Raw genomic sequence first — 12,393 nt, 5'->3', positions numbered from 1 at the left:
CAAAACGAAACAATATCTTCACATGGTGTGTCTTCTTACGATTACCATTCGTAGTGTTGATCAGCAGAGAAATAGTCCGCCAAAGAGGTGGACGTCGCTTAGCAACCGGACACGCTGGGGTTCATAAGTTACCAGACTTATCGCAGAGTGAAAAGAAAGACGTGAATCAGACAAAAAATCCACTTCCCTGGACAGTGGACGCATTGCGAACTACTGCAGCTGCTGATGCCATCTCTCTAAGTTAAAAAGTAGCCGCATCCACCCCAAACCAATCGGAATAAGTGTATACATCAGAGATGGAAATTAACTTTTTTGCCCACCAGCCACTCATCTTTTCTACCAGCCACTTTTTATACGCTATATAGTTTTTTAATATATGCGTACATTTTAAACAATATAATAGTAACAATTAGGGGTGTAACGATTCATGCGATGCATCGATGAATCGATTGTCAGTCCTACCGATTCAACTAAATCGATCTGCTAAAATAAATAAATAGAATGAATCGCTTTGGCTTCACCAATAATCGATATAAATGCTTTAAATCGTATGAATCGATTATGATTAATGTTTTAAGACTTAGTTTACACGTTTATTTTGTGAAGTGCAGCTCGGTAATCCGTAACTCTGTCATCAGCTAGTCAACTTGCAAGGAAGCCCCACGAGAGTTTTTTTTCTCCCTCACCCTCTACTGGTGCATTTCAAACATTGCAGAGAGCGGCAGCGAGATTGTTAATGCACCAGCAAACTTGAAATCCAAAGTGTGGAAGCATTTTGGCTTCGCAAAGAATAATGGTAAAATTGACAAGGGGTGTCACATTATTGCATGTTTATTTCACGGATATAGAATTTTGGTTCAAAGTTACTGAATCGAATCGTGGTTTACAGAATCGAATCGAATCGTTCCAAAAAAAATAATTTGTCCTTGAATCAAATCGCCAACTACTGAATCGTTAATCGAATCGAATCGTCTGAAGCCAAAGATTCACACCCCTAGTAACAATAGATAAAAAAAGTCTTTTTTTCCATCAGAAGTTATTTTTACTGTAAGTAGGTTCTACCAAGGAACAGAGTTGAAAACGTTACACTCTTACCGCATATGATAAACAATACACAGGTATCTGCCATGTTAAGTCATGTTTATTTCAAAGGTGTTACGATGACAAGTTTGGGGAGAATTCATCTATACAAAGTATTTTCAATAAAAAACAAATTGACATATTAACAATAAAACAACATGCATGGCTAAACCATCATAACATGTTATTTACATGTGACTGCATACAAATGTGTCCACAGACCTGGTAACTAACGTATGATAGTAAGCATTATTGGCCCTTAACACTAATATTTAGAAAAAACACTGCCCCAAAAGGTTATTGGCTTAAGCAATACAAGTAGAGACATATACTTGACCTTGATACCTTGAACTTTTAAACGTTGCAAATGTGCAAAAACATAATTATATATTTATGTGGCATTCAGTCCAATGCTGAAAATATATCTGTGGCATTAGGCCAATGCTGTGGTAATGTGTGTTAAGTATGACCAAATGTTTCTTTCTGTTCAATAGTCTAGATAGAACTTTATCAATCCCCTGTAGGAGAAATTTGTTAATGTTTGTCCCCATAAAACATTAAGGGTAAAAAAATAAATACAAAACACGACGGTAACTCAGTAAGTCAAACCGTCCAATCTGAAGGCTCTACTTAACCACTTCCCCTACTCACTTCAACCAATGCAAAGCGAACAGAACTGAGTAGGGGAGGGCGTAGCCTAACTAGTTTGTGAACGTCCCAGAGGAACGCAACGCAAATTGAGGCCCCGTTTACACGAGGACGCTTGCGGGTAAAAACGACAAAATATTTTATCGGAAGTGCCTTTCGTTTAGACGGTGACGGCGTTTTTGGGGCATGAAAACGCATAAATCTGAAACCACCCTCCAGGGTGGAAAAGTTAAATATGCTCCGCCGTAACGTTTCCGTCTACACTGCCAAGACGCAAAACAATGCTCAGATCTGCTCACGTCGCGTACGCGTTTACGTCACATACATGTGCCAGTACAAGGAAATAAACAAACATGTCCAATTATTTCCATGCGTCGGACCTTCACGAAATGTACAGGATATGTACAGATAGTATTACTGAACTCCCGAAAACGCTCATCTAAACGCGGAATAAAAAGGGAAGACGCAACGTGACTTTTGTGTCTTCTGTTCAAACCGTCATCGTATAAACGTAGCCTCAATGTGAACATGTATTAATAAAATCCTGGACGATTTTGAAATTCTGCAAAACTTTTTTTAAAAGTGTCTCAAAAAGAGGCCATGTCCGGGCAAAAGAGGACGTCTGGTTACCCTACGTACGGGAAACACATTTGATTCCTACCTGTAACACTGTTAAATAGTGGCCCAAATTGGTGGGCGCTATCCTGGTAATTTCTCTGACCAGGATAGCGCCACGAAGTGTGGCGTGTGAGCGTGTGCATGGGTTGAATTCCATGAAAGAGAACCAAACTAATTCACACAAAAGCGTTCATGCAAATCTAGCATTAAAGGTTAATTTAAGGAAGTTCTCTCCAGTCACGCTGAAGGTAGTTCGCTAGTAGTAACGCTTTAATTTGCAGTGTCAGAGAATTCTGAGAAATCTGAAATGCTGACTAAATTCTCAGAATTCTGACACTTCAAATTATTGCACGCTAGTGAACTACTTTAAAAAAAAACTCAACATCGCAACAAGGCGACAAATGACTGGTGAGAACCTTCTTAAACGAACCTTTAATGCTGGATTTAATTATCAGTATTCAGATTTTATCCAAGTATTCTGACTTTATTATCAGAATGCTGAATTTTATCTAAAAATTCAGACTTTATTAGCCTTTTAGATTTCTGAATTAGAAATCTTGTGATGAATAATCTACATTTGTACAATCGATGTGCAGCACTTTAAATCCCGTCAACTATTTTTTTCTAACACCAGCACTTCCACAACTATGCCCATGTTCCTGACTGCTATATACAAAACCATTTATAGCATTTATATCTATTTTTCGGCTGGGTAGTGATAGTCGCCCTGAATGCAGCTTTAATGTGGGCTCTGATTCTGAATGAATGCCGCTGCTGAACTGTGTGAATAAATAAAGGGAACTGAAATCTAAAGAAGACACTTGGTTTTGATGTACCGGGGAATTCCAGCTGAAAGTGGAACATTGCTGCAATCATGGGAAATTAATGTAGCCTAGGCCTATTGTAAGTAGCTTTCAATTCCTTGTTCTTTTGTTGAACATATCCCCCACTAGATTCCCCCATCCCCACACAGATTTTGTCCTGTAGAAACCTATATGGTGGAAACCGATACGCCCTCTCAACCACAAAATGTTTGAGTCACTTCTATGGAAGTAAATCTGTGCCATCGGATTATGAAAATAAAAGGGCATTTATTTTTCAATGTTAAAAATTCAAAATCAAATATTCAACGCTAAAAAATTCTAAGTGGGGACGTTGATTACGTTGAAATTCAAATCCAGATACGTTCTTTCTATGCACAAATATTCAGTGCTTAGAATTCAATGGCTTTTTTTTTCAAAATCCGATGGCACGGATTTACTTCCATACACTTCCCCTTCGTCATTCCCTATATAGTGTTCATGATATAGTGCACTATATAGGGAATGAACAAACGAGAATTCGGACACTACACTGAACATTTCTAAACGTCATTTGCGTCAGTAAATGCGCCGGGTATTTGTGTGACGCAGACAGATGCGCCCACATCATGTAAACAAACCGGGCACTCACAAGGAAAGCTGGAGGTTGTACTGATGTTGAATGTTACATTTCCTTGTTCAAGTTTTTTTAAATTAATTTTTAATGTTACATTTTCTTTGTTAAATCCCAAATAAATTGTTGACATTTCTATACGAAAGCCGGAGACTCCATCATTAAATGTATTTGTTTCCGCGGTTATTCAGCTTCTTTTTCGCCTCCGGAAAAAACACGACCGCATTGCATTGTGGTATACGGGAGTAACATGTAGGGCACATCGTATGTACACTCAAATTTGGGGTATTTTAAGCGCACTATATAGTGCATGAAATTAACCACTGAGAATTCGAACACCACTACAAAATGGCGAGCACCCTATATAGTGCACTATATCCGTGATAGGGAACGATTTCGAACACAGCTAAGGTCTCACGCCGAATGCGTGAGACTTGAGAGCCCTGTTACCGGTATATTATCCCGGTGGTGACAGTCGCAGTTCAGCAAAAGGGGCGTAGAAGAAGAAGGGGGCCGGTTGTCGGCGGTAATGGTTGTGGAACTGTGCAGCGCCATATGACGAATGTATTAAATATGCAAATTGTATCGGACCTGACTGGAAAGTATTACCCGACACAGTGGCGGGTGAAGTGACACAATTCACCCGCCACCATACAAATCCACCCGCAAATGGCGTGTGACGGGTGTTCATTTCCATCCCTGGTATACATGATGTCGATTATAGCGGACTACACCAACTCTTCTATTCCACGGAGAGCCAGAGAGCTAACGTTATGCATTGTACATATTTATAATTCGAAATTCGTCCCAGCCTTTATACCACAGATACTCTAGGGTCTATAGCATATAACCGCGTTGTCTGATTACAGTTTAATACATTTTTCACTATTTACCAGCTCTCCTTTTGAAGACCGAATCCCCGCGCCATTCGTTTCAATGGGAATCGCGACGATACTATCAACATAAAGTGTGCGTATTTATAATTTGAAATACCTCCCAGCCTTTATACCACAGATACTATAGGGTCTAGAGCAGGGGTCACCAACAACAGCGCCCGCGGGCACCAGGTCGCCCGCTAGCACCACATGAGGCGCCCGTGAGATATCATTAACATGATCAGTGTCTTCACATATAGATGATTATCATTAAACATTAATAATAATATATAACTAAAGGCAAACTGAGCAAATTTGTTATTTCAGAAGTGTATCAAACTCGGTGCCCTTCGTATGACGAGGTACCCATGAAGAAGCTCTCAAAAAGGTTGGTGACCCCTGGTCTAGAGCATATAACCGCGTTTTCTGATTACAGTTTAATGCATTTTTTACAATTTACCATGTCTCGTTTTGAAGGCTAAACAGACAATCAGAATCGAGTATTCCCCCAGACCGTGGTATAAATATTAATACGCCTCAATCGGAATACAATTCTCTGATCTGTAGAATTAATTTATTAACGTAATTTTCTCAAAAAGCAGGAAAGGACCAAGCTGCTGAAGGTTAAACCATAGTGAGACCGAGCTAGACCATTATTCATCTCTTTTCCAGATATTTTAGATTTTCACCGTGGTAACGGTTCAGTATCGAGTATCAAGGTATTTTCGGGCATGTATCGTATCGAAGTCATAATTTTGGTATTGTGCAACACTAGTATGCGCATCAGATCTGTGCTCCTCCGGTTCATGCCCCGGCCACCCTCGCCTGGGACTTTTGCCGTTTGGTGTGATGAGCATGGGTCCTTGTCTGAGCCGTTGAGCAGCCTGCCCGCAGTCGTTCGTCTAGCGCAGTTGCTTCAACTAATTCCCAAAGTGTTTTGTTCTAACCCTTTCTCGCATAACTTACTTATTAGTCCGTCCGTCCGTCCGTCTCCGTCTTCCCCCCCCCCCCCCCCCCCCCCCCCCACACACACACACACAAATAAACAAACGCGCGCGCGCACACACACACACACACACACACACACACACACACACACACACACACACACACACACACACACACACACACACACACACACACACACACACACACACACACACACACACACACCCTCTCCCAGTATTAAAACGGAGGTAGGCCTATAATTTTTTTATTGTTTTGAATTTGAAACAATACGTATAGTTAGTTTAACGTTCTTTCTAAGAAATTAACGTTTTCTAAGTTATTATAGGCTATAAACGGTCTACCTGTGTCCGTGCACCATGTTGGTCAGCGTCATATGGCGGGGCTGGACGTCCACAGACAGGATGATGATGAGGCACCAGCACGCAGGTTGGAATGGACGCATCGCAGTGCACCTGGACGCTCGATCCGCAGCGCAAACCTGATCCCCAGACGATCAGACAGTGAAAGATGTCCCAAAAAAGATGTCAACTTAAATTAAGAAAAATGCTGAAATGAACAGAAACGGGGTGAAATCCTATTAATGATGAGCTTAAAGTTCCACAACGACTCCGTAGTTCAATAGTGAAATCACAACAGCATCCTACAGAGGCATAAGCCTACGTTGATCTGGTCTGAGCATGCAGTCTGTGCAAATAACCTCTGGCTGCTAATAATGAAGTCACAAAACGCAGTTATATCCGACGTTCATCGCTCTCGAGGAAAGACCCGAATCCAGAGCATTGCACTTTTCTAAAGCGCGCGTCACAGTGCGCGCATGTGAGAACGCGAGAGAAGGGGTGGTGGTGGTGGCAGGGTGTGAGTGTGTGTGTGTGTGTGTGTGTGTGTGTGTGTGTGTGTGTGTGTGTGTGTGTGTGTGTGTGTGTGTGTGTGTGTGTGTGTGTGTGTGTGTGATCCACTTAAACGCAACCTTCGATTAAATGACATCTCTATAATCAACAAGGTCACTTGTTTTTTAAAGTATGATATCCGCGCCATTTCCATGAGTGGAATTGAATTTGCCTCCGTAGAGTGCATTAAAAGCGCACACAATGTTTTGGATAGCCTAGGCCTACTTCCTCAAATTTATTGTAGAATGCAAATAACAACATCTTTGGTTTTGTTAGTAAATGCAATGAAGCCATATTGATTATATGTATACATATAGGAAATGTCTAATTGTAAATATTTGAGTATATTGCCTTTCCATCAAATGTTATAGCTTGTGAATTTTCCGTTTTTTTGTCCTTCACCAGTCGAGGGTCAGTGTGCTAATCTCTGAATGATGAATTTATTTGTTACTTTTTAAAGTGGTGGTTGTGTGCAGCTGTCTCTGGTGACCTCTGTAAAAAACCTGCAATGAAAGATGACCTTTCTTTTCGAAACAAACCAGGACACAACGCACCTCCATAAAAATCGAATCTAGGGGTCATGTTTATTTATGGACATTTTAATGCACCAGTTATGTATACAAGTAAATTGCAATTCATTTGTTGTGCCTGTCTGTCTGTTTGTCACAGTAGGTGTGGATGTGGGTAACTACTTCTAAAAGAACACCTTGGTCCACAGAATATCCATTCATCTATATACTGTATCTATCTAGGCAGAGAGAGAGAGAGAGAGAGAGAGAGAGAGAGAGAGAGAGAGAGAGAGAGAGAGAGAGAGAGAGAGAGAGAGAGAGAGGGAACGTCTCATTCTGGGCATGCTGAGAGGATGGAATGAAAGAATGCTGCATGCAAAGGTGGTCATGTTTTTAATTAAAAGTGTCTCTCTCTATCCTCTCTTTCTCTCCCTCTCTCCCTCTCTGCCTCTCTCTCTCTCTCTCTTTCTCTCCCTCTCTCCCTCTCTCTCTCTCTCTCTCTCACTTTCTCTGTCTCTCTCTCTCTCTCTCTCTCTCCCTCTCTCCCTCTCTCCCTCTCTCCCTCTCTGCCTCTCTCAGTGTATCTGTGACTCAGCAGTTTGCGGTATTACCTTCTAAGCTTCTGATAGTAACAATGTGAGCCCTTACTTAGTCCAGCTCGCCCATTAGAACGTCTCCCCGGCCTACCCAGAAAAAACACACCGTGTGTGTGCGTGTGTGCGCGTGTGCTTGTGCGAGCGTGTGTGTGTGTGCGTGTGGGTGCATGCGCTCACTAGACACTTATCCGTCTGTCCGACCGTGTTGCAAGAAAATACATTTTGGCAGAGATTTGAGAGGCCGTATTTCAATCTGAGCTTTGACAACGGCTGCGGACACCTCCGGGTGAAACCGGAGAGAGGAAAGACCCTCATCGGTCAAGAGATGCAGATCTAGAAACACATGGGGCGTCCCACAAAGCTCTTTCCTTCTCCCTTCGTCTTGTTCGGGACCAGTGTTGATGAGCCCTGTCTCTTGACCTCATGGTTTCATAATGACCGTCTTTTATATGAAGTGCTCAGTAGCTAATGTTAATGATTACACAGGGTATTATTCCCCAGTGAATAATTAGGCCTATCTAACAAGTGACTGTCAACACTCTCTGAAGAGGGCATATAACTCGACATTAGACACAACATGCACATACGTAACTCCTTCCATTTGCAGACATAACCACAAAAAAATGGATGCTATGCCTCTCTTGTGCTTAATGTGCTATAATTCATTTATATTTATATTACATAAATTATGCAATATACATTTGTCAAATGATGCGGCAGTTGGGCTGCCACAGTTGACCAATGCTGGTAATAGTCACTGGGGACATCTTGGGAAGGGAAACAGAGCCAGCCCCACTTCGTCAAACGGTCCTGAGCTCCTGTCGCAGGTCAAGAACAGGCCCCGATCTGCTCATCAGTCTTACATTCTGTCTCTAGAGGCCAGCTCTGGTATCCACGTCCGGACGGTCACCCCTTTTGAGCGGGCGCAGTAGAACATGTACACATGTGACCAGGCCGGTTCAGAAAGGCCAAACTCATTTAGTTGTGTGTATTGAATGCGGTCTAGGAGGGCGAGGGGGGTTGTATATGGGTTTTCCAGTGCTCCAGCGTTCAGAGCTTGCGCCATGATGTCCTAGATCAGAACCCTTTCTGTAGCTGGGACCACTAGCCTGGACCTCCCCATTGGGTTTGATTCCAGAAACAACCTGAAAACCTAGTCCAGGTCCGACTCTCTGGACAGAGTCAAGCTGGTGGGGTTCGCTGGCCCACCAACCCGGTTGAAGATAGGTTAGGTTTAGGGGTTAAAGTTACGGTTAGGTTTAGGTTTAGGGGTTACTGTTAAGGTTAGGTTTAGGGGTTAAGGTAGGATTGTGGTTAGGTTAAGGGGTTAAGGTAGGGTTATGGTTAGGTTTAGGTGCTATGGTTACAGTTAGGTTTAGGGGTTATGGTAGGGTTATGGTTAGGTTTAGGGGTTAAGCTAGGGTTATGGTTAAATTCAGGGATTAGGGATATCGTTAGGTTAAGGGGTTAAGGTTATGGTTAGGTTAAGGGGTTAAGGTTATGGTTAGGTTTAAGGGTTACAGTTAGCGTTACAGGGTCAGGGTTATGGTTAGGTACACCGTATAATAAATCAGGTATCGGGTTAGGGTTAGGGTTCGGGTAAGGGTTATTTATTTTCGAGTCTATGGTTATTTCCTTCACTTATAGTGCCCCCTTGTGGCTAGTTGATGTGATGGTTATGAATATTGTCTTGAGCTGGTAAAATAGAATAACCCGACATTGAGTGACAAGGAGAGTTGGGCCAACCTGTGTTCCCTGCTGGCTCAAATGCTCATTCAAGCGCCAGGAGGAGGCGTCAGTGGTGCTGGTGTTTACAGGGACTCCTTCTGTTGACAGCACGATGTGAACGTCCCGCTGCGGTGATGGAACAGAACACATTGATTGGACCATTCAAATAGATTTACTTTATTGTTTTTTTATATAATATATTACATTCATAAATTCTATATGTAGGCTAATTATCAAAATATGACATGTATGTATATATACTATGGCTGATTTATAGACTATATATATATATAGCCTATACACACGCACACACACACACACACACACACACACACACACACACACACACACACACACACACACACACACACACACACACACACACACACACACACACACACACACACACACACATTCATACGCTTTTTTTTTGGCCACATGGCTGCGCATCAAAGGTAATCTTAAATAATTAGAAATCGTTAATAATCTCAACAAACTACAGACGTTTTCTCAAGACTGTATGACGAAGCGTAGCTCCCGTCGTTCATAACGACGGGATCTTGACATCTTGGGTGTCTTGAAAGGCGCCTCTAAATTAAATGTATTATTATTATTATTATAACGAACCCTGGTGGCGTCATTGGTTACCCCAAACATGACAACCAATCATTGTTCACTAATTGGCTACGGTCGAGCCAATAAATTCAATATCATCCCACTGCAGAAGCAAATGGGCGTTCTCGTGTGGTGGGGGTTCCCGTTCACGCAGACTGGAACGTCCCCTTCTTATTCTTCGTCGCCTTTCTCGCTGAACTGTATTAAAATGTCAAAGTGTACTACTCCGAAACCATGTAAATAGTGTTGTAAATAAACTTCCAAAGCTTTTCAAATCTTATTTCGAAAATAACTTCGCATGATGTGTCTTTTTACAATTAATTCGTTACCAGCATTTGTAGTGTTGATCAGCAGTGAAATAGTCCGCCATAAGACGGTGACGTCGCTTAGCAACCGAAGATGCTGGGGTTGACAAGTTACCGGACTACTACCCTTGCAAGTGAACGGAGCGTTCCACGGCATTGAGAAGACCCGTGTAATAAAGGCCTATAAAATGTCTGTTTATGGCATATATTTCTCCTCAAATTAGGCCAATAAAGCAATGATAACAAAAACAAAGAAAACACAAACGCTCGATCAAAGGCCCGACCCGACAATCAAAACCCTCATTGTTTAACATGAATTGGCTAAACAAATGACCAATGTAGCATATTTAAACACAATTCAAATTGTGCAGAGAATTATTTCCATTGGTTATTCTCATTGGCGGCTGGCGATCAAGCATGTTGGTGGGGCACAGTAACAGACAGGGGGTCTGAGGTTCTCCCCCATAATCTTTTTGGAATTTAATAGATTTGATTTCCTGTATTCTGGTGCATTTTGGGGATGGCCACTACCTATTTACCTGCTTTTCATTCAGATTCATAGCCTACATCCTGACTTGCAGGGCCTGGACAAGCTTACACTGCATATACAGACCTACTTCATGGCCATTCCACCAGCCATTGCTATTTGACCCATTGTTGTTATTCTGATAATGAGACAAATCATGATCACAGTCCTATAGCGTCCATTTTTTGTGAGTCTCAATGTCTACTTCAAATGCAGTTAGAAATATGGGACAGTTGCTTCATTTTGTTTATATGCTACAGGCCGAAAGACTAAATTAATATGTAACTTACTCGCTCCTTTTAAGTATAACATTGCTTGGGGAGTCCAATTCCTCCACTGAAAAGGGTGGAAAGTGCTTACAACTCTCTGCTAGTTAGCGATCTATGACACTGTTGTTTTTTATTGGTCGTCATGAAAAAAAACATAAGGGGTAACACTGTTGTTTTTTATTGGTCGTCATGAAAAAAAACAAAGGGGTAACACTGTTGATATTTATCAAATAAAACACAAGGGGTAACACTGTTGATATTTATCAAATAAAACATAGGGGCTAACACTGTCGTTTTTTATCGGTCGTCATGAAAAAAATCATAAGGGGTAACACTGTCATTTTTCTTTGGTTGTCATGAAAAAAACCATAAGGGGCAACACTGTTGTTTTTTATTGGTCGTCATGAAAAAAACATAAGGGGTAACACTGTCGTTTTTTATTGGCCGTCATGAAAAAAACATAAGGGAAATAATAGAAATACACACATACATTTTAATGTCATGTATATCCTCTTTATTGATGATTGATTAATGTGTATTTTCATCCCCTCAGTGGTGCAGTGGAGTGCACTCTGCCTAACCCACTGGCGAACGCGGCTCAATTTCTGTGGAAAACACAATATCTTTAATTTGAAACGTAATGCTATCATGTATTGCATATATATTGTCATATATAACCACAGACATATTTGAATTATAAATCTCAGTGGGAAGGGGAGAGAGCTGTGAACTAACCCCCTGGAGACCGGGGTTCAAGTCTGGTTGATTGGAAGACTCTTATCTCTATTTCATGCGAATTATAAAGTCAAGTATAACCATTGTGTTGAGTTTATTTGGTGCATTGATAAGTTTGGAGGTTAACGCTCTAAACAGCTCAGGTTGGATCCCTGCAGAAACGTCGACAGGGGTACCACTGTCGGTTTTTTTTGGTCAACATGGAAAAAACATGAGGGGTAACTGTCGTTTTTTATCGGCCATCATGAAATAAACATAAGGGGTAACACTGTCGATATTCATCAAATAAAACATAGGGGAAACACTGTCGTTTTTTATTGGTCGTCATGAAAAAAAAACATAAGGTATAACACTGTTGTTTTTTATTGGTCGTCATGAAAAAAAACATAAGGGGTAACACTGTTGTTTTTTATTGGTCTTCATGAAAAAATAAAAACTGTCCTTTTTATCAAAGGAAACGTAAAGGGTAACAATGTCATTTTTTATCTGTTGTCATGAAAAACCCATAAGGAGTAACACTGTCGAAATGTATCGAATAAAACATAGGGGGTAACACTGTCGTTTTTATCACATGAAACATGAGGGGTGATACTGTCGTT

General features: G+C 41.3%; 1 protein-coding gene across 1 annotated transcript in view; it reads right to left on the bottom strand.

The window, feature by feature from the left end:
* Positions 1-6,470, bottom strand: part of adm2b (adrenomedullin 2b) — a 14,492-nt gene extending 8,022 nt beyond the window's left edge. The window contains exon 1 of the mRNA XM_030367358.1: positions 5,966-6,470. Within this exon, the coding sequence (XP_030223218.1) occupies positions 5,966-6,066 (101 nt within the window). The 5' untranslated portion in view covers positions 6,067-6,470. The remainder of the gene's footprint in view (positions 1-5,965) is intronic.
* Between the last annotated feature and the right edge of the window lie 5,923 nt (positions 6,471-12,393).

The sequence above is a fragment of the Gadus morhua genome, chromosome 9, assembly GCF_902167405.1.
Source record: "Gadus morhua chromosome 9, gadMor3.0, whole genome shotgun sequence".
NCBI classification, from domain to species: domain Eukaryota; kingdom Metazoa; phylum Chordata; class Actinopteri; order Gadiformes; family Gadidae; genus Gadus; species Gadus morhua.
The sequence above is the reverse complement of the archived record's forward strand: the minus strand, read 5'-3'. Positions and strand labels throughout refer to the sequence as shown.